The following is a 23,729-nucleotide window of genomic DNA, read 5'->3' on the forward strand; positions in this document are numbered from 1 at the left end:
TGTCTCATGAGTCTGGCTGCTGCAAATTCCAGAGCCAAAAGCCACATAACTGGTAGGATGCCAAATACTGCATCCACAGAAGGTGGTAGTTACTCTCCTTTACCGAGTTCTGTCAGTAAAGAGAACAATGCTGCATGACCCCGGAAAAAGCATGGTAAGTAATAATATGACTCTTTGTGGACTCCTGTCAAGCAGAAAATGGTTCAGATCATCATGAAACAAATTACATTGTATTGACCAGATTTTCTTTATTCTTTGACAGCTAGGCCTGCCAATAGTAATTTTAACCCATCTACAACTATACAAAGAATTTCTATTCAGAACACAAGCACTAAGCAAAAAAATTGAGGACTTTATAAATTTCCTATTTACCTATTTTAGAACAACGAAAACATTCCAAGAGCAGTCACATCTGACGCTTCATTTAGGAGTGAAGTAGCATTTAGTTATGCATATATTAGCATCAGAACTGGAAATGACTGAGAAAACAAGAACTCTATCTCTTAGACAGAGATTTTAATGTGGTCTGAAGTATCAGATAAAGTGGAAGTACCAGAGAATTAAACAAACATAGCTAAACATTGCAGCTATGCCTTTTGCAAATTGAGCAGGAACAGAGCCAGAAGAGCAAATAAGGATAGAGCTGAACCTTGACACTGAAATCTGATTTCTGGGTCCTAGAAAAACAGTGATGCCTTGAGATGAGCAAAAAGGCATAGGACAGACCACTTTGCAGTCAGGACTTCTCAGATTAATATGACAGAATTATTCTCAGAAAAGAAAAGCTGCATTCTCTACATCTACCCACTGCTGCCTTCCAGAATCACTGGGTATGTTTTAAAGGGAGAAAAGTAAAGGTTGTATGTATCTTCACTTTTAGTTGTTGCAGAGAGACATACCACCACTTCTTTAAAACAATGAGCATCAAAGGGCAGGAGAAATTACAGGTACTTTTATAAATAAATATGGGGCTGAAGTGAAAGTAAGCATTCTCCAATGCCTGCAAGAATATTCCAAGAAAGATCCATCACAAAACCCTACTAGTTAGATCTTCAAAAGTCTCTAGAATTGAAGAAAGACAAAGAACTACTGTGATAAATATTACAACATGCTGTTACAACTAAGAATATGGAAGAAAGAAAATCCTAAATTTATATGTGTGTGTGTGTGTGTGTATATATATATATATATGTATTTTGAGGTGTAATTAAAAAAAACAAGACAATACTATTCACTTTTTCCTATTCTTATTAACAATACAGAGAGTTTTAAAATATTAATTTACCTATTCCTCCACTCTTATTTCCTCCAGTGCTAAATAAAACTAGCTTTTCTGGAATCAAATTAAGAATCCATCTAATCAAGTAGCAGATGTTTCTCCTACTGTCTTTAGCTCTGCACAACTTAGAACTTAAGGATGTTCTTCAGTGCTAATTAAATATCCAAACAGAGTTCGGACTTTCTATTCTAAGAGAATTATCCTAAGAGTTTATCTTTTTTGTTTTTAAAATATCCTCATGGCAATAAGTTTTGTAAATTAACCATAACTTGTGTGCACAAAATTTTTTTATGCTTAGTGATTTCATTTTTGATCTCTAGTTTCACATTACTCAGATTATGAGATGAAGGGATAATAATTTTTCAACCTTCTCTAAGATATTTCTGCTTTTAATGACCTATTCTTTTTGATAATTTTCTATTTTACAGATAGAGGAAATCACTGGTCCTTTTATAATGATAATCCTTGTTTCCCTTCTCAGTATGTGTATATATATACAGTATGTGAATACATGCTGAGAATATACATGCATGTTAGTGTACAACTTTTAAAAAAATTGTAAAGAAAGGACCAGAACACAGCCTTTATGATTATGAACACAGCATTTTACACTCCTGCTATGCAGTTCTTGTTCACAGTACATAAATATTACACTTTCAGACAATGCTGTGCCTCCAACAAAAACCTCCTGTGATCCTCAGTAGTTTCACAATCTCTTCCCCAAGTATCTATGACCACTTTAAATTAAAACACTATATGCATAACAATGGGTGCCCACCTCTTCCTTCTGGGGGCATTCCTTTTGATTTGACATTTTATTCCCCTGCAATTGATAGCAGGGGTTTTTTCCATATAAATAATGCAGTAATCACAACAAGATTTATAACCTCACTATTTCTTCCCCTTTCTAAATGGTTTATTAATGTAATCAATAACACAACACAGCATTATTGGAGAACTCCACATGCTGTCACTTTCTGTTGAGGAAACAATTTCATTCTAACTAGAAGATACATTTCCAATACAACACAAATCTGATGGACAGTTCTGGTAACAAGATAGAGTACTAGTAGATGACTGTATCTCAACATTGCTGATAATGTACTTTTACTCTAGTCAATTAAAAAAATGACACTCTCAAAATTAACATAACCAGGTTTCCAAAGATGTGTGGGCGCAGAATTGCTTTATGCAGAAGGTATCTGTAACTAACACAGTACAACATACTTCAAGAAAATCATGAACAAAGGATTACTTTTTGATCAGCATACTTTCATTGAAAAGAAAGGCAGGGGGACAAGAGCAGATAAAAAATGTCAGAAGCTCACAGTGATCCACACAGCAGCTATTTCAAAAGCAAGTGCCACGGGAACTGTGAAGATGTACTTCACTACATATGAAGATGTCATTATCTTCAGACAAAAGAAAAATCCTTTTTTGTTTCCCCTGAGGTTCCTTCTAATAGCTCAGAGATATCACCTGCTCTGACTTAGCAGACTGATTTCTTTTATTGATCTCTTTCAGGTCAGTGTCTGTAGCAAACTTAATGCAGCATTCCCTCTGGCTCTATGTCCACACAGACCACTACTAGCCTGGTCTAGCTACAGAATTCTGACAACAGAGATAGCTGTCAAGATGCTGCAAAATTAGAATTTCATTTTAGGTTCCTAAACACACATCCAGTTATTTAAACAATAAATAGGAATTGTAGTTCCCACACTGAGTAATCACTATAGTTATCATTGAATTAAACATAACAGAAATTATAGCCACCTGTCTAGTGTTTCTCTTTAATAATGACTTTTCATTATTCATCTGGCACAGGCATAGATTAATTATATCTTCAAGGATATTTCAATATGCTTTAGCAAGTCCTTGAAAATATCACTGCAGTATTTCAGGGACATTAAGTTTTGAAGCATCAATTTGGTTTCTGGGAAAAACAGCTTTCAGTCACGCTACTCAAAATACATAACTTTTTAAGGGCCAAGACCAACAAAAACATTGAATCACAAGTACTCTGCACCTGAGGTGTTCTACTGGGTGACAAAATCTTGGGGAGAGCAACAGCAGTCAGTTCAAAACATATAACATTCTCAGTTGTGTCCAACCGATAGCTCTATAAACTCAAGTACTAGCATGGCTGAGAACAGCATTGCAACATTTCTGAGGCAACACTGCACCTTCCTGTGCCACTCCCAGGTGTTGCTCCAGAGTACTTCTGTATTTTACAGCTTGCACCTCTGTACAGGTCAAAGATCTGAGTGGTCAAGTGCCCAGCTTTCTCTTTCCCTTTTTCCTACTCCTGTAAAAGGTCTCAGTTGGTTCCAGTTTTCTGGGTGGCAATTGCTGCAAAGAGATTAAAGGTACATGCTTTCTTGTTTTCTTTAAATCAGCTTGGCTTTGCAAGGGATGGGCTTCTTCTCTTCCGTGATGGGAAGATACTGCAAATGCAGGACCTGACTGTCAGAGGGCAAGTGAGGTAGGGATGGGAGTGAAATTACTGCCCTGACATGGTGCTGTGTTATTCACAAAATCAGCTCCTCTCCCAAATTAGAGCAGAAGAGCAAGGGCATCACTACTGATTCAGAAAGCTAAAAGGCTGCTTTATCATGAAATGGTCTTCTTGCCTCAAGCAAGCATTTTCTCTGACCTAAATGCTTATTTATAATCCTGCTTGCAGAACTGCACAACAAACATGAGCTCTGCTGAAAGTGTTCCGAATCTTTGGCATTGGCAGTTGTGTCCTTTTATGCTGAGGCAATCAAGCACATGCCTCCTTTTAGTAAAAAATACCACAAATGCTAAGCCTGCAAATTCATATGTGGTATTGATAAAATCACTAGTCAATACAAAGATGTTTCAGTATGTTTTACATGTCACAGCTGTTGATAAAGATGTTTAGATTAAAAAAACACATTTATTTGAACTTACCACACCACCTCTTCATGGGCAACTGAGGCACAACAGGTGGTTTCTTTGCATTGAGAAAGGGTTCTTAAGTAGTAATTCCTTTAAGAATTTCAAGGTGCATGGACAAGTGAGATGATTTCAGGGACAGCATATGAGACAGATGAAAATGGCCAACTCTACAAAAGCACAGGCAACAACAGTCTGTCTCCAGACAATTGCTATTTTCAGGATGCAGGAAGGGTTAAAGTTTGCAGAATGGCTCAGCAGAGCAAAATTAAGAATTGATTGCATTCTTTACCCATAAATTTAAAATATTATGAGATGGTTTTATTTTCAAATGTTAGAAGTTGCAAGCCTGAGAAAATTCAGTACCAATTATCACAAAACCAAACACAACGTGCCCTCCTTCTTCAGAACTTGACAGCTGAACTCTGTTTTCTAAATATATATCATACAAACACAGAAACTGAAACTCGTTGCAGTCATGTTCAAGATCCTCAGGTTTAATTATTACTATTACTATTTTTACAGTGGAGTCAATGGTCACTTAAAACAGACTGCCAATCCTAATTCTAGTATTAATTAATTTAAATCTACTGCAATAGTTACAAAGTGGACCTCAGAAAAAATATTCTGCTTACTTAGCATTATAATTTTGGTACTAATTCACTGTTCTTGCTCTGCTAAAAGGCTGAATCACACTTGAACTTTTGCTATATATATGCAACTGTTAAAATAATCAACAATTAGGCTGTTCATTTGCTGCAAAACACCATTTTTTGGAATTTGCATAAGTTGGTGAAACTTTAAGAAGAAATATAACCATAAGGGTGACAATATTTCTCTGAATGGTGTGATTTCAGTCATGCACAGACTTCATCTATAAAAGGAAAGCTCAGTTTAGTGTAATACCTGTCTTTGATAAGCCAAATATATAATGAAAATTAGGAATTGAACTCATTAGTGATTATGTTCTGTTGCATCACCGAATTTCATACTTTTGACCAAGCTTCTGGAAACTGAAAAAAATTGCCTGTAATAATAATTTTTTTAAAAAAATATCTTAAGGTTTTAAAATCTAAAACTCCAAGGAAAATAGAATTAGAACAAAGAATCATGAGAGCAAGACATAGCATAGCATGTTTCGGGAAGTGTGGTTTTTGTTGTACTTTAAAAGATAGTTATACTGAACAAATGTCAGGGGCAATTAAATAAGATATTTGACTCATAGAAACAATGTTGATGATAAAGAAAGACACAGCTGAATTCTATTGCTTGAAGAGGTACTTAAACTCCACTACAAATGACCTTCACTTCATACTAACAAAGAACTGGCCTGCATTAGTTAAGAAAAACACAGCATGCTGAGAGAAGGAGTAAAGAATAAAACTGTAGATATTGACTATTTTCACTTGTAATTTACAATGGTGCACAGATCACACGAGGAAGCTGTTTTTGCAGCTCCATGAAAGCTGCGATGCCTCAGAGTGGCTCAGCTTCCTGAACTTCAGGAATCAGACATACAGGCGTGCAGGTACAGTGCAGTGGGAGACCAACAGCACTAACAGTGCCCCAGTGCCATTTCAACTTGCTCTGCTTTCAAACGAGAGTACTCATATAACCTGTGCTAGTACAGAAGTAAACATCCCAGTTTCTATTATGAAAAGTAATCAGCTCCTCTGCTTTGAACTGGGTCATCCAGACTCTATCATTTTTCGTCAAGTACCTTGCAAAGAACTATTATTGCATCATTTTATAAGATAACTTTAGGACTGTGCACACACATTAGGAAAATGTTCCCACTTGAGCAACTAAAAGATGCTGAAATTTCTTCAAATTATTTTAATATCTTTATTTTATTTTGTATGTCCAAAGGTTGGTTACTTCTCATGCATTTTATTCCACTGACTGTTAAAATAGGAACTAAACTAGTAATGTCAGTATTACTACTACAGAAAAAAAGTACTACTCTTAAAGAAGATAAAATATTTCCTTTGTAAATGCAATTCGTTTCCTTTACACTTCTTTTTTAAAGAAAAGCATAAGAAAACAAAACAAAACCAAAAAGAACTGCACTATAGCACTGAATAAAAGCAGGAATATTTTCACACACAGAGCCATACTCAGTGCCACAAGTGCCACAACTCTCACTAACTCTCTGTACGTAAGAACTTTTCAACAGCACTACTGTTAAGCAGCAATGTCAGAATATTTCCTTCATTGCTGAAAACATATCATATTGTCAGACATTCCCTGAAGTGCTTGTTATATTTTGTACTCCTGTTTTAAAAACAAGCTTTCCAAGCTGCCCAAGACAAGTGGAATACTACCATACTATAAGAGACAGTAATGTTTTAACTTAATGAAAAGAATGCATTATTTCTATTCATATTTCTTAATATATATTTCATTTTAGCTCAGCTAATGCATGAGGGTTTCTTTCAGATCCTACAAAAATACAAACAAAAACAAACCTATTTTTTTCATACCATTAGTTTCTGCAAAATTCTGTATATCAGCCAGAGTTTTCAGTTCTTTCCTTGGGCAAGCTGATACACACAAGGCAATAGACTTAATCTTCTGATGTACTAGATCAATGTTGCATGGATCCAAGAAGAACACATACCTATGGAAGGGAAAAAAGGTAAATTACTTCTATTTTAATTAACGATTACACTGACCAAAATTTGAAACTATGGGATTCAGTCAAGACTGAGTGATTCAGTCTGTCCAGAAACACAGGAAATTTGATATTATTGTGACTGTGTGGATCGAAAGAATTTATGTACTCAACATATGCACAACAAATGTATGGGTATTTATATACCTCTGGATCACATAGAGAGGATGTTTAAGTCTACTTGATTCAAGTCCATTCAAATAGTGCTACTCATAAAAACAGCAGTAGTCCTACCATACCTCTTCACAGATATGAGTCCAAACATTCACAAACCTTTATTCCAACCTTAAACTTGACTTAGAGAATTCCAATTTTTTTCCAAAAAGACCCAAGAAACCAAATAAAGTCACTCTTACTCTCCAAAAGGAAAAGGTCTACAACTATATTAATGAATACACATAGTACCAGTAATCAAGAACATCTTTTTAGTATAGATTGATTTTCCATGTCATGACTGAACCAATTACTTTAATATTTACTTAGAAATAAAATTCCTTCAGATACTTAAACTACAGTTATCTAATGTTTAAGTGCAATATTTTAAGGAGATTCTATTTGCTAACTTTTCACAATGAATGTGATTTAAAAATCCAATGAATGAAGTACAAGTTATGGATTTTTAACTAATATCTCCTGGCTATAGACACTTTATGACAAACACTAACCCTACAGAATTTCCACTGTTAGTATAATAGAGATGCTTTTCCCTTTGAAAGTTGAACAATTCTTAAACCCCCCACAATTCTGGTGATGTACTATGCATTGAAATATTCTCTTCATATTACCCAACATTATCATATGAAAACACCAGAAATCTGTCATATAAAATCCCATTTCCATTTTTGCAGTCCTCATGATGGGAATTCATTCTGTAAACAGTAAAAATTTCTTTTGCTCCTAAAAAGCATTTAGGTCCTCCCTGAACACCTTCAGTCTATATGCTAATTGTTGTCTACTGTTCTATTGCTCAGTGTCAGTGTACAAGAATGATTAATACAGAGTACAGTCTTCCTTAAAAGGCCATCAAAACTCATGGCGTCTAAATCAACTGTAACATGGTAATAGATTACTTGCATTCTTAAATCATTCTATTCTTTTCAATATCTTGGTGAAATCATCCACCCCTATTTCTTTTGTACTTATTACACACTACACCTCTAGGGTCTCCAGACCACTGGAGTCTGAGAAACAAGTGTGAACATGAAAATTCTCTCATGCAGACAGTAAAAATAACTGCATGCAAGCAATAAGCCATAGTTTTCACTTATTTCAAAGAAAATACACCTGAGTTGGTACCAAGACATACAGTAACTGTTTTAATTGAAGTTCCTCCAGTTGTTATCCCATACAATAAGGGTACATGGCAGGAGAGTATCTACTTCTTTGAGGGTTTTTGGTCAAAGGAGCTACAATGCAAAACCTACAGTCAAACCTGCCTGATATGGCAAGGGAGGCTAGGATGGGAACAAACCTGGTAAGTCTCACTAATTGGTAAGGATATGTGGACTATGAAAATGGTGATTTTTCAGTATGACTACCTGGTTAAGGACCTTGACAAATTGAGATAAGGAAAAAAGGGAGACACTCAGACATAAAACTTGTCCACTTAATTGTAATAAAAACAATCATCAGAAACAAATGCGATCAATGACAGCAATTAATGGGTTATCGAGAAACTGCAGATATGGACTTTGTATGTGATAGGGATGCAAACTCCTAAGTGCAGAATGTAGGAGGGGTCAGTGGAACCCTGCCAGCATCTGAGGCAATGTGCATGGGACAGAGTGGCAGACAGGGTGTAAAAGGGAAGAGTTACATGCAAGTTGATGTTGGTCAGTACATTATCTGATGACCTCAGCACTGATCACTGCAGTCTACCTTGTCCTATTACTAAAGCTTGTAACTCACTCTGCATAATTCTAGTTTCTTTCCCACATGCATGGATGCTGCAAGTGCTGTAGGGATTAAGTGCCGGCTACTGGGTGGACTGACAGGGGTGTGAGGGATTTGGTGCCAGCAACTGGAATCAAACCCTGGGTGTGGGTGCCACAGGACTGTGGTGTCAGCTACCAAAGTGAGTGGGGTCTCAATGCCAGTGGCAGGGAGGGGACTTGGAAATCAGCTGCTGGGGTGGAAACAATGTGTGCACACAAAAAAAGCAGCTACAGAAGTGACAGACTCAGCATAGGTGGTCACGGCCTTGTGGTGCTGGCTGTTGATGGGACTGAGCACCTGTACCTTCTCCAGAACAGATCTATGCAAATTATAGAATCATAGAAAATCCTGAGTTGGAAAAGACCCATAAGGACCCATAAGGATCACTGAGTCCACCTCACTAGCAAACTCCCAGCCATATCAGATAGTGAGCAGGGAGCTCTAGGTGAGAAGTGTCAGGTGGGCAGAGGGTCTGTGGTGCTATTTGGAGGAAACTGTAGGTCTGAAATGCTTGTGGAATGAGTGTGTGAGTGTTTGACACAGCACCAAACTGGATCAGCTGCTGAGCAGGGGGAACCCATAACGTGGATAAGGTGCTGCGCTGCTGCTTGGAGCATCTGCAAATGTATGTGAACTTGTGAATATGGAATGTGTCACACGTATGCTTACACTAGTGACCTTCTGCCACTGTCATCCTGTGAGGAGGAGGAGACATGGTTGGCTGTGCTTGTGAATACCACTATTGAAGGCAAGACCTTGTCACTGCCAGTGTGTGTAACCAGCCACGTCAATGTCTCCCTCCCATATGTTACTGTCCATCCACATCCCTCACCCTATGCAGAGACCCTGAGTTCTGGGAGCTGTAGGACTGGACTCCAGTTCCTGGACAAGACAGTCCTCCAAATTTCCCTAAGGAAACCAAATCAGAAATGTCACCATTAGCAAGCTAAAACTCATCCCACTTCTACAGTGATTTCAATTCAAGGGTCAAGCCATCATTTCAATCGCCTGAATATTTGTAAAATAAATGCTACAATTCTAACTCAAACCTGGAAGTTTAGAAATACAATGCAATTACAGCATCATATGCAGTTTTGACAGAAGTGTGGGCATAGCCTTACACAGCACATGTAATTTGAACACCGCATCGCACGGTACAGAGACAGTTCTGACAGCAGTAAGGGAGTTGCACAGAAAACTTCAGGCTATCAAATCTATGGCTTTAATCTGCGGCCTTGGAAGACACAAGTAAGATAAGTAAGATTATTTTTACTTCATCGCAGCTAAAACAAGAACCAAAATTCTAGGAACAAGCATTACAGAAGAAAAGTTAAATTTTTTTGTTTATAAAGCTTAGGTGTAGAAAATAAATGATTTTACTACAGAAAATGCCATGCTGTGTCACCACAAGACAGGTTTCGTTTCTCTCTAGAAGAATGTCATTACACGCTTTGTGCTGCAATTTCAGTGATCTACAATCAGCAATAGACTAATTTTCCAACAAGGAAATAACTTATATCAGCAGTACAAAGACTGACGTAAACAAAGTAATCATATTGTTAGAGATGCTTTAACACAGATGCAAATGAAAATGTTTGCTATTTGAAAATCAATACAGCAGACTTACAACATACACACGTTTATGATCTTTATGAAGTATCAGCCCTGTAGAGAAGGACTTGGAGGTACCAGTGCACAAAATTTGGACATGACCCGGCAATGTACACCTGCAGCCCAGAAAGCCAGCTGTATCTGGGGCTTCTTAAAAAAAGCATGACCAGCAACACAAGCTTTACTCTGCCCTCAGGGGGATACTGCCCAGCTGGTATACTGCACCCAGCTCTGCAATGCCCAGTACAGGAAAGACATGAAGCCATTACAACAGCTGCAGAGGAGATCCATGAAAGTGAGAGGGCTGGAGCATATGAAGATGTGCTAACAGAGCTGGGGCTGTTCATCCTGGAGAAGGCTGTGGAAACACCTTTTGGCAGCTTTTCAGTACTTATGGGGGCTTCTGTAAAAGACAAAGTGACTTTTCACACAGGCAAACAGTGAAAGGACAAGAGGGAATGGCTTGAAAAGAAGGCAGAATTAGAATGACAGAATTATTTTTGTTGAAAAAGACCCCTCACATCATCTACTCTAACTGTAAATGCACTGCAAAGTCCACCTCTAAACCATGTTCCTAAGCACCAAATCTACACATCTTTTAAATACCTCCAGGAATCATGACTCCACCACTTCCCTGGGCTTGATAACATTTTTGGCAAAAAAAAAAGTTGTCATAACGTCCTATCTAAACCTCCCCTTCCACAGTGTCAGACCATTTCTTCTCATCTTGTCACCTGTTACCTGGGAGAGGAGATGGATTCTCTTATTCTTTCAGGTAGCTGTAGAGCAATAAGGTGAAACCGAGAGCTAGTAATATGAACATTAATAACACTTAGACAAAGCTAGCATCTTAAACATTACCAAAAAATTAATAGCTGAAGTGTACAGCCCATCTGGCATGTAACAGTAGCTGTAATAGCCATATTGCAACCAAGCTAAACCCCCACAAAAACCTGCCCAAGAGGGTATGAGGATGACCACATGGCAACCACTTGGTAACACAACAGTAAACCAATGAAAAGCAAGACCACTGCAGGCCCTAACAGTGCTGTTGGTCCAGGCTATCATGTAAGAGAGAGGGAATTTAAACTGCAAGGGAAACAATTCCCCAGGTATTTTTGTTCAGGTTCTCTTTTTTCAAGGCATGTAGATTGAGCTACCAGATATCGTACTTGATCCATGCCATCTAATGGAGATGAGAGTCTAGTGTCAAAAATATCTTCAACAGTAGGGAATATATAGTTTCACTCAACCAAATTTTCTGTGTACATGCTGCAAACCATCCTTGGGTTTTCCCACTACCTAAACGTCAACCATTTCCTGGGGTCAAAGGCATGGCTCAGGCAGAATACTACCCTAACTATTCTCCATAGCATCATATGCACGTCTCCTAGCACTTGAGTAGACAGCACAAACTGAATTCTGTCCAGATACACTTATTGGTGATCAAAAACCAGACTGAACTAGCATTTCAGATACTTATATTTGGCTGTGATTATCATATATTTCCAAATAAAAGGTCATTTTTTAACTCCTTATAACTACCAGAACTTGTAAAGCAAGGAGTTTACTTGAAACAGATAGGTTTAATTAGAATTCACTGCCAGATATAGAGTATAAGCCTATGCGTGACTCTAGAAAACAGTGTGTTGTGGTTACTTTGTAAAAATAAAAGGATGCCTGATAAACACTTTACACCAGGCTGTAAAATCCTCCTTCCCAGTATTTCATCTCACTGGTTTCAGCATATCTGATGTACAGAGCAAATCATATCCCTGTGAGAACTCTGCTCTTCATCCTTCCCACCCAGATTTCCATATCCACACGGACCACATCAATTTCACTTCCACATGACAGTGCCTATGGGTTGCTGTCATATACAAGGAAGAAAATGTAATTTTTACAGATGATTTAGCTTTTCAGCCCTTGGACTAGGAAATGAAAATGGAATTACCCTGCAAGCAAAATGAAATGAGAATAACTTCATGTTTCCAGAGCCCCATTCATGGAGCTTAAAAGCCTTTTCTTCCTCTACACAAACTGAAATGTACAGGCAGGTAGAAGAGTTTATTTTTACAGTCTGTCTGCAAAGTGCTCCTATAAAAATAGCATTAAATACTTCCATGAACTCCACCTCAGACAGTGTAGGAACTCCATCTGCTAGAGACAGATGCAAAGCAGACAGCTTTTTAAATTTGCTTGGCAATTTTTCAGAAGAAACTAAGGGGTGCGAGAGAAGGAAGGATCACTCACTTAAATAAGAACCAATCTCTTCCAAAACTGGACACCCTGGGCTGTACCAGGCACTTAATGTGAACAGTTAAAGAATAATCTGCCTTAGCAGAGGGTTTTCTCTTAACCAAACAGAGATGACTATAACTCATATGTGTGTATCTATTAATTTGTTAGAGTCTCAAAGCCATGACATCTTTGTCAGAAAAGCATAATTCTTTTGAACCTCTTTAAGACTTCTTGACAAACAACAGGGTTTATCAATTAGTTGCATTAAAAACAGTCTCTCTTTTTATCTGCTGTCTTTTGGGCTTGCATTTACAAGAGGAATTTACTTAGTGGTAGATGTTTCCTCACATGATGGTCTGACTTATGCCACACATAGAATACTATCACAATACTAATTATTACATTTCAATAAGGTGTCTGAGTTTCTCTATTTTCACATGAACTCAAACACTATTTCTTTCTAAAGGTAAACTTAAAATAATGATTTTAAATTTTGCATTTTTTCTCAGAACACTAGTGTCACAGTTTTATACTATATACACATAGGTTTAGAAAGTGATAAAATGTTTATGTAAAAAAATAGGAAAATCATGCCACATAAGCTCTAAGCCTTTCAGCTTTCTTGAAAGATGGAACTAGACGAAGAAATTATTCTTCTGACGAAAGATATCTGTAAAAAGTTCCAGATGTTTTATTTACTTCAAATCTTTTTGCCAACAACCAATTATCCATCTACATAAAATTTTAAATCAGATATTTAGAAGTCTTTAGAATAGCAACTCAAAATAAGCAGATCTCAGGAAAGCATGCTTCCAAAATAATTTATGAAAATCATCAATTTTCTGTTTGTCTGAAAGGGTGAAGCAAAAGGCTATATTACTCAGAAATCAGTAACTTTTTAGCTCCTTGAAATAACTGACAGTGAAAAAAATACTTTTTTTGTGTCAGTTAATATCACTGTACTAAGTTAAACCATTTACTTTCTTAAGTCACCCAAGCTGTATAGAAGCTCACCTGACTGACAAGACAAACCTCAAAAGATATTCACAGGTACTCAATCTGTCAGTGCAGAATTCTTGCCACTGCTCTAGTACTACTACTGCAGCGTGATGTCTTCCTGTGTAACAGATAGGATGTACCTGAATTTTGAGTACAAGTTTTAACAGGACACTGCTTTGTAGTGGTGTGGTTTTGGTTTCACCAGTTTTATTTATGTATTTGTTCCTTGTTTTAAATTATATTTTATAAGTTGTAATGGTTTGTTCCATGTCACCCATGTTCCACCCTTATTGGTTTCACCCCAACCCCAGTCATGTGTCAATCATAAGTTATACAGCCCCTGGGTCTTGTCTGTCACTTTGGGGTCTCTCCCAAAAGTCTGGAAAGTTCCAGTAAGGACCCCAAGTAATTGGGCAAGAATTCAGCTGTCTCCCCACCCAAGTTATTGATTTGTTACAATGTATGTCATTTACCTGGAGAGCCATAAGCCCTTGGCCCCCGATTTGTCCCCAGTTAAACCCATCCCTGAGTTCCTCCCCCCAATAAAGGAGTTATGTTCAGGGTTTCCTACTTTTTTTCCCTCACCTTTCTTCCCTGCTGCTTCTGCTGAGGGGTGTCTGCTGGGGCAGATACCCTGATGAATAAAGCCAGTAGTTAACCCAAAACAGCCTCCTCTTTTTTCCTGCTGTTGTTGCTTCACTCCTTCAGGCAAGCAAGAACTCACAGGGGTAGGTGAGGTTCATCCTGCTACCGAGCCGTGCCCTTTACTGTCGAGGTGTCAGGGCTGGCCGAGGCAGAGACAAGACACCTCTTCACTGCTTAATCAAAGCTGTGTGCACTTCTAAAGTTTTGGGCATTTTCTCTACAAGTCACATACGTACATTCTGCCTACAGTTTAAATTTTAAAGTCTTATTCTAATGTGGCAGATATACCTCATCCCCCCTTACACATAGTGGCAGAAACCTAGCATACAACATCAAAAGCAAACACTGATATCAAAGCCTGCTCCCAAATCTGAGAATACTTGTAACACCTGAAACTCTAACAAAAAAGACTTTTCAGCAGCCTAGTACAATATCCTACATGAAACTGATACTGAGAAAAAGTAATTCCTTAATGTCTTAGCTGTATTTATATTGCATGCCTGCCAACATACAGTCTAATGTTGCTGGTTGTTACAAAAGATTACTGTCCTCTAAGTGAGAAAAGTGTCAAAGAACAAGTAGGAATGAGTTAGCATATCCCTTTTCCCAATTTATTTAAAACCACTCTAAAAGAAAGAAAGGTTTTGCCTTTCCTGGTTTACAAAATACAAGAATTGTATTACATACTTACTTCCTGTGTGTGAGGTCCAGACCACTGTTGACTATTCCCTCCACCTTGACATTTTTCTGTCCGCAAATATTTCCGTAACTGTCATATCCTGAAAGCAGTCTTGCAGCTGCTCCTGTAGCTATTGAAAAGCCACAGATAAAACCCTGGAGGAATAAAAAAATCTCATAGTTTAGCAATACTCTGTTTGACAGCTGGGAAAAGTCAGTTTCATTAATTCATTTCTATGCAGAGGTTGTCTAAAAATTCTTTCAGACTGGAAAAGGAAAGACAAGGATGATCACAGAGAACTGTTGTGCAATAATAAAACATAATGCAAGCTAAAAGAGGACTCAGACATCTAACATTGGATATTATACAAGCACAGTTAACACTCCTGTTTATGGTTTATTTGAAAGTCATATTGTCAGCAAGTGAGCATGAAGCAGAAGGAAGAAGTCAGCAAGTGGGCAAGGGCAGGCAGTGAAGGAGAGCTACAAAGAGAGATGGAGTTACCAAGGATTGCTACACATCTTAGACCATTCCACCAATCCAGATTTTCTTGCTTACAGATATTTTTTTCCTTCCTTTAAATTCAGTACTTTCAAAGATGAGCTAAAATGAAGAGGCCTATCTAACACAAGTTTCTTTTAAGGAAATCAACTTAAAGCAGGTGACCAGGTCAAGGCTTCTACAGTTTTAAATGCAGGAAAGAAACAGATGCAAAGCAAAATGGTTCAGACCAAGTAATGTGGAAAATACCCAAAGTAGGCAGGTTTTGCTGCAAAATTCCAGAGATATTTCACAAGCAAAACCAAGATTAAGGAAATGATTGTGCAAACAACAGACTGGCTCAAAAGCTTCATTAGCAAATCACTAGCAGGGAAAAATGAGCCATCAGCTCACTCTGCTACCACCAAGAAACAGATTTTACATGTGATACAGGCTAAGATTTGAGAAGTGGGAGTGGAATAAACAGCTGAGACAAGTGCATGGAGCAACAAATGGCAGTGGCAGGATCAGATGAAATGATGACAACAGGTAATGACGTTGGCATGGAACAGTAAAAATATGGGTGGTTCACACTGCAAGTGAAGTTTCCTAGAATGGTAACTATGTGACCCAAGTGGATGATTGCTCTGTATATTGCATTGCTTAGACTGGAAAATTTGGGACACTCATGCACAGAAAACTAATTTATAATTGGGGGAACAGGTATGTATAAACAAATAATCAGGGAACATCAACAAAACCAGAAAAAAAAAAAAAACAAATGCAAAAGAAAGCTATTTGTTTCAGGAAGTGCTGTGCTTTCTGCAATTTTAAGATACTCACATTATGGTGACACTGTGATACATAGGATTTTAAATAATCATTATAATTTTTACATTTGAAGCAGAACCACTGAAAACCACCCTTGGGAAAGTGGAACACGTTTTTCAGTGGAATTATTCCAAACACCAGAGACTGAGGGAGAGCAGAAAAGAAAGCTGAGAGCACGAAAGTCTCAACCTCCCCTAAGGACACTCACTTGCAATTCAGCAGTAGAAGACAGCAATGGATATTCTCTATTTAAGAAGAGTAGCAAAAATAGATCCATGAAAGAAAACAAGATGGAAAGAAATGTACTTCTAGTTCTCATTAATCTGCAGCTTTTGGAAGTTTGGTCTTTTAATAATAAGTGTAGAGTATTGGGAGGCTGACTTGAAAACAGTGATGGCTTCATCATAGAGGACAGACTGTTAAAACTTCAAAAGAAAGATCTTATCATTAGTAATTCGGTTGTTAACAATAGCTGCTTCTACTAAGTATACAATAAAAATAAATAAATTAACAAATAAACAAAAACCCAGTTAATTTTTTGATAGTCAGAATCTTTGTTTCTCACAAAGAAGTTTACTGTCATTCACGGAATTGTTTACCAGATTCCCAGCTATCATTTCTGGGATATACAGAGTCCCATAAGGAATATGAGTCAAGTGATAATCTGCCATGCTGAAAAATCACTTATCACTGAGGCTGCAGTTTCAGGGGAAGAGAAGCTGGAGCAAGAACTGGCACAAACAATAAATCATGGATCCCTACCAAAGGCCTTTGATATGTACATACTACTCATTTCTGTTTTGCAGCTGATGGTTCCCACGCAAATATATCCTGATCTTTGCCAGTAATTAGGTTACTGACAGGTTTTAAATTTCCTTTCTTATTAATGCAAACTCTTCAACTATATAACATTTACAGTATCTTTGGAGTTTTACTCACCATTCCTATGCAGAAGAGGACGAATAAGAGCAACCATGGTACATCTGTGCAGCTGTGGTCTTCCAGAGGCTTCCACTCTCGCTTGGAATTCTTGTGTAAGAAGAGAGATATGAGGTTAAAACCACTTTAATTGTCTGCTCATAATACAAAAAGGTAGAAAATGATTCTACAGGTAATTTACCTACAGCAGTAACCATCCTTAAATGCCAAGACAGTTCAAGAAGCTTGGTTGAAAGACTTAAAGAGTAGGTTCATGTACAATTCCAAAAGGAGTGCCTCCACAGGAGCTAGATCACCAAGTAGTTATTTACCCAGAAAAGAGTTAATTTATACAGAAATTTATGAATACTTATTCACAAAATGTGTTAGTTTCACTTGTCTTTCTATTAACAGAAAACAGAAATTAATGGCATGGAATTGACAATATTTCCTATTGCAGTCTTCCACAGCTACTTTTCAGTAATCTGATTTCCAGGAAGGATAAATCAAACTTTTCAAAACCCCTAAGTTTTCAAACACTAAGTTGGCAGGCTGAACAAGAACTCTGAAGTTCATAGAAAGGAGGCAATAAACTGCTGTTTAAGGAACAGTTTTCTACCTTCCATAAGGCAGTTGAGCTTAACACTTTGGTGAAGGAATCCTTCATCTGTATTGCTATGGTGCCAGAAAGGAAAGTTGTATAATTGAACATGGAATTGGAATACTCAATGATGGAGGTAGTTGTAAGCAATTCAGATAGTTTGCTGCTCATGAGGTAAAAATTCTCAAGTATGTATACATTGCTAAGATAATTAGTGTCTTATAAATAGTCATTTAGGCAAAAAGGTTTCAGGAAAAGAATAGGCACTAGCTGTAATCCAAAACTAACCACCAAATCAGAATTTGTTATAACAAAAATACTGATTACAGCTACTTTTAAAAATACACAATTACACAGACAAGTTTTTTCAACAGGCTCCCAAATACTGAATCTCCAGATATATTAACTGAGACCCAAAAACTGCAGACACTATTTTAATCCTTCAGGAAGAAAATGAGGTTGATATAAGGGGACTACATACATAGCTGTTCTCTCCAGAGACAGAGCAAAGGGGATAACCCATTCAAACTTTGAATTTATTTTTTTCTCTTAAGATTCTGAAGAACCTTCAAGATTTTGATGACAAGGCAGAAAATGTCAGTACTGAACTAAAACAGAATGGCTAGATGAAATGTCAACATATTTTATCTTCAGTATCTATTTTGCATATTTTTAATTTTTTAAAAAGCAACAGCATGATATTAGCAAGGCGATTTTTTTGGTATTCATGACTTTGGCTGTTTTTAATTCACAAGCACAAAGCAACCTTTTAAAATACTACCATCAGAAATCTAAAAACTGGGTAAACAAATGAAATCCTGCACGCATCACACTTCAAAAAACGCATTTTCTAAGTAGCCCAAGTTTGCCTTAGGGAATTCCATGCTAATTTTGCAATCTTTAATTAAGGAAGTTCCACTTACAGATGTGGTAAATATAGTTTTACAGGTGTGATAAATACTGTTCTAATTCAAGATGAAAATTCACTCTAGGTTTTGAACAAACTTCTTTAGATTTTACTCCATCAGCAGTGAGAGGTGCTAAAAGGTCACGTTACGCATTCTACAACCCACATTCAACACAACTGAATCTTCTGATCCTGGCAGTTCACACTTGAAACTAACACACTCTTCAAACTTAACATTTACAACAAGATTGTGACATTTATGTTGTTATAATTAGCATAATCATAATTGCATAAAATAGAGAAGGCTTCATGCTTCCTATTCCTAAATTCACTCCAAGAACTCTTGACTCTTTAGAATTTACTTTTATTTATAAACAGCAGAGATAAATTTCAGATACAGCTGCTGTCTTAAGAGCAAACTGCCCTTAGCCAAAAGAGAGAGCAGCAAAATGCACTGCAGTGTGCTATTTGTTTTGTTGGGGCTTTTTATCCTCTCTATACCATCTGCATACAAAATCTTTTAATAGGATTTTTAAAGTATCTAGAATAGCTCTGTCAAGGATTTCAGCTGTCTGACTAGTCACAGTTACCATAAGTAATCCATTTTACTTACCAAGAGGACTGCAATTTATATGTCAAAAAGAAACTTGAAATGCCATAATGTAGAACAGTGTCAGAAAGTTACACACACATAGATTAATTCTCTATGGTTCTCACTCTGCTAAAACAACCTTTAAAAATTAACAAAACAAAATTAAAAAACAAAACAAACAAACAAAAAAACACTAGGAAGGTACTCTAAACAAAAAGTATCCTTGGAGGAAACTCAACAGGTACTAGATACTTATTAACTTACAATGTAACCACCTAGCATAGTAACAAGGTATGAAATTCTATATGTTTAAAATAACACCCTCTTCTGCAGCCTGTCCAATCTTTGTTGTCCTCAGACCTCACTAAAACCCAAGCCAGCTACCATTATCTGTCTATTATTTTCTTCCCAGTTGCTTCCTTGTATTCTGGATTCCCAATGAATCCTCTTCCATAGCTTCACAGTCCTTTATCCTTGTCTTCCATATTGGCATCTGTGTCTCTCCAGTGATTGCTCCCTCTCTACTCTACACCCTTAGGCATTTACTCAGACTGTGATTTCCATGCTTTGGCAACATAAATTGTTAAGCCATGGTCAACATACGGTCTAACAAATGTTGTTTGTTCTGCAGTCTGTAAACTATGCTTTGTCACCATTTTGACTGAAACACCGTAACATTTTAGCAGACACGCTTTGCCTGAAATCCTAAATCAGCACTTCTACTCATTTTAGCTTTTCTTCCAGATAGATTAGGAGCCTGCACTATTTGCTTATGCAAGAAAGCTAGAGGGGAAAAAAAAGGAAATTATTATATTCCTTTCAAAGTTTTCCTTTAAAACAGAGCTTTCATAGTTTACGCTATGCTCTCTAAGGACATTCTTGCCATAAACAAAGCATGTACTGTCATGAGAGAGCACAGAGAATCTGGAGCACTCAATCAGAAGTGCAAGGCTGACAAACAAGTGTTTCTCTCCAAGGCAAACTTACAGGTTGGGAATATTTCCTGGTCATAACAGCTTTTCTGCGCTGATTTGATGAGTTATTTACTGAAGAACACAAATGAGTGTGTTCAGAAGTCTACATCTGTCCATTCTGCACAAGACTTAGCAAACTCAAAATCAAATCAGAACCCTCATGTAAATATAAAATAAAAGGAGGTTATTTTCTTGGTATTCATCGCACCAAATCACTCCAAAACAAAACCAGGAATCCCTCTTCCAGATTTCTTTCTTGTTGCCACTTCCAAAATACACCTTTGCGGCACCAAAGAATAGGTCTCCTCTGCACACTGCAATGTACTTCTGCAGGAATTGCCAGAATTCCTGTACATAAGCATAGCCAAAACCACTTTCACTCTTAACTGTAACAGCAGTACTGGATGCTGCCATGCAAGTACTCATGTGCCATAACCAGAGGAAAACACATACAAGAGCAGAAAAAGATGAAAAAACACAGCATTTCAACAGGAGACTACAGATACAGGGAGCTACAGAGAATTTATTTTAAACAAAACATGTCTCACACAATGTAAAATTTAGGAGTGCAAGAAGCCTATTGAAGAACATCTGCAGCACTACATATACAGATAATCAAGCTGTGGGTAAGTAGCAAAAATGTGAATAACATAAGGATAAAGATGGAATCTGCCATTAACTGATGATGTTGCAACATCAGGATGGTACAGAAAGCAGAAAGAAGTCTTGTGGCGGTCAGATGACACATTTCAAGAAAAAAACTCAGGTGATAGTGAGGCAGGTGGGCTGAATTAAGAACAACCCAGTGAAAAACTGGCATGAGTTCCTGGATGAAAAGGAGTTGCAGCTCAGACCCTAGAGGTTAGACTCAAGGCTTCACTTGAGCTTGTGAGTCTAAGTTAGCAGCTGGAGAGTATAGGATTATTCCTATTGCATATGAACACTAATGTGGAGGCCCCTGCCTCTGAAGAGGTCATTGAAAGGGTCATGCACCCTGCACTCCCTCGGAGAGCAGATAGTGCATGAGCACCCCCCAGCTATGGATTGGCTACCCCAGTTCTGTTCCCTGGTTGGTCAGTTCTGTATCCTTCCCTGATTGGTCAAGTTTCGATCCCCTAATTTGTTTATTAATGTTCTCCCTGATTGGTCCATTTCCTCAGTTTGTAACCCCATTGGCGGTTGGTAAAACCCCACCCCCTTTTGTAGGTGCATAAAACCCTGACAGCCGAGCCCTTCGGGGTCTTTGGCCCGTCGGCAGAGATGAAGTAAAGAAGCGTCCCGGAGACCATCCCTGGCTCCCGCGTTTCCTTCTGCGCCGCTTGGGATCACCCCCCCCCTCAGGAAGAGCAGCCTCCAACAGCTAGAGCCTTGTCTGGACTGATAGTCTTGGACTTCACAAAAGAGCTGAAATCTGCCGAGGTGCCCTGCACCACCTGGGCTGAGGCTGCCTTACTCGAGGCAACTCGCTAGGGAAGGTCGCTGCCCTCAGAAGAGCTAGCCAGAGGCAGAGGCGGGTGGCAATACACTAAGGTTGTAAGAACAAAGTCAGAACTTCATTCAGACAGTTAAGTACATTGATGTTAAGATAATTTGTTACAAAACCCTATCCCAGGAACCGTATTCATCTAACTACATCTTTAAACTCTGTTTCATCACCTTGATGTAACATCCTGACTCAGAATACATACAACTGTAATCCAATACAGAAGAATAAATAGACATAACTGCTCTTTGTTTATTTAAATTAGAATTCAGAAATTATTGTGTAGCTAACTATCTTCATAGAAGACAAACAGCCACAGTGTGCATACAGCATAAATAAATGTCTTTTTAGAGGCAAAAAAAGGATTCTCATCCTCGTTGGCATCTTTTGTGGAAACTGCCACAATATCCATCTTTCCTAGAAGGTAAACTGGTTCTGATAAAGCACCAGAGATTCAACTGATCATATAAATAGCATTTTGTTTATTCTGGTAGCACTGTGAGTATAGAATACATAAATTTTACACCTATGATGCAAGTTCAACCCTTCAAAATTGGAGGGTCCGTTTGCAATACTGTGCCAATGACCACCAAATGCCAGGTAAGGGCATGGCTCCTTGGGACATGGGCAAGTCAGGTTAAAAAGCTGATGACCAAGAAGTCATCCAGTTCAGAAGCCAAGTTTAACCCTGCACCTTCAAATGCTTTTGAAATATACCCACACAGAAGAAAAAAACAGTTCTTGAAACATTTATAAGTGATTCCTAATGGCCATTTAAGGAGATGCTATTTTACCCATTTTACATCTTTGCAAGCTAAAGAATAATACTGATCACATGCTGACCTTTACTGTGAAGCATTCTGCCTACAAGTAAGAAGAGCCATAATTTACAAGTTTACTGTTTCCAATGAAAGAGAGTAATTTTCCAGGTTTAACAGAGACGCCATTTTTTGTCCAAGACATAGTAGAGTTTTCTATATTATGCAGCTGTTTAAAAGAACTAGCAACAGGTGCATATCATTCTAATTAAACTTCTTCCATCTCTGAACAGACCTCGACCCTAGAGCCTAAAGAGAGAGACCACGAGTCCTGACCTCAAGCATGACACTCAGTTCTCCACACAAGTACACTTCTGAGAACAAAAGTAAAACTCAGTAAACTAGTTTTCTCTCTCTGAAACTCTCATGTGGCAAATCCACTGTTTAAGTGTGCAGAACAAAGTCTTGAAGAATTAAACCCATTTTTAGTTCATGACATTACCTACAATGTTACATGATGAAAACTCTTAGCTTACTCCACCAAGAAGTCTAAGAACACTGTACACAGCTGACATAGTTAAGATGTTCACCATTACCTACAGATTTCCTGTGCGTGACCTATAACGTTTTCAGACAAAGCACTAAATAGCAGCTTACAGCACTAGCATGAGTTCAGACAATCTCTCAGGTTCTTAATAACACTTGCTTATACAGCGTATTATTGGTACACCTCCATTGCCACTAGAGCAGGAACACGCACCAGCAAGTGCAAACTTTTACTCCACTAAATTAGACCAGATCCCTGGAAGAATGAACTATATTGTAGGAATTAAAATACCTCCATGAACACTAAAATAATTGTTTGTGTAGACTTGGCCCGGATCTACCTCTGGGGAAGAGGAGTAGTGCTCCAATCTCAGTGAGCTTGCTAATGGTTGCATTCTCATGAGAGGCAGTAGCTTGAGTTGCTGCAGACTTAGAAAACCGAAGCAATGTTTCCCACTTACAGGGACAAAGGAGCTTGTCACTGTAACACTACTGCAGTATCCAATCATGTCTAGAAAGAAGCCAAAAGACCATGGGGCAATTCCAAAAGGGACTGCATAAAAGGACATGCAACTCACTGTGGAGTCCAACATCCATTTTTGAGGGATTTCTGCTTCAATCTCATTACAAAACAGTGTATTTTTCAATTTACTGCAA

At 37.9% G+C, this 23,729-nt stretch overlaps 1 protein-coding gene across 8 annotated transcripts in view; it reads right to left on the reverse strand.

Moving 5' to 3' along the window:
- Positions 1-23,729, reverse strand: part of SLC44A1 (solute carrier family 44 member 1) — a 146,567-nt gene that overhangs the window by 113,674 nt on the left and 9,164 nt on the right. For all 8 annotated transcript variants that reach the window (XM_083883583.1, XM_083883590.1, XM_083883589.1 and 5 more), the window contains exons 2-4: positions 17,233-17,322; positions 14,995-15,137; positions 6,682-6,818 (exon numbers count right to left, since the gene is read on the reverse strand). In XM_083883583.1, coding sequence (XP_083739709.1) covers positions 6,682-6,818; positions 14,995-15,137; positions 17,233-17,322 — 370 coding nt within the window. The remainder of the gene's footprint in view (positions 1-6,681; positions 6,819-14,994; positions 15,138-17,232; positions 17,323-23,729) is intronic.

Source organism: Zosterops lateralis (genome assembly GCF_965231275.1).
Source record: "Zosterops lateralis genome assembly, chromosome: Z".
NCBI classification, from domain to species: Eukaryota; Metazoa; Chordata; class Aves; order Passeriformes; family Zosteropidae; genus Zosterops; species Zosterops lateralis.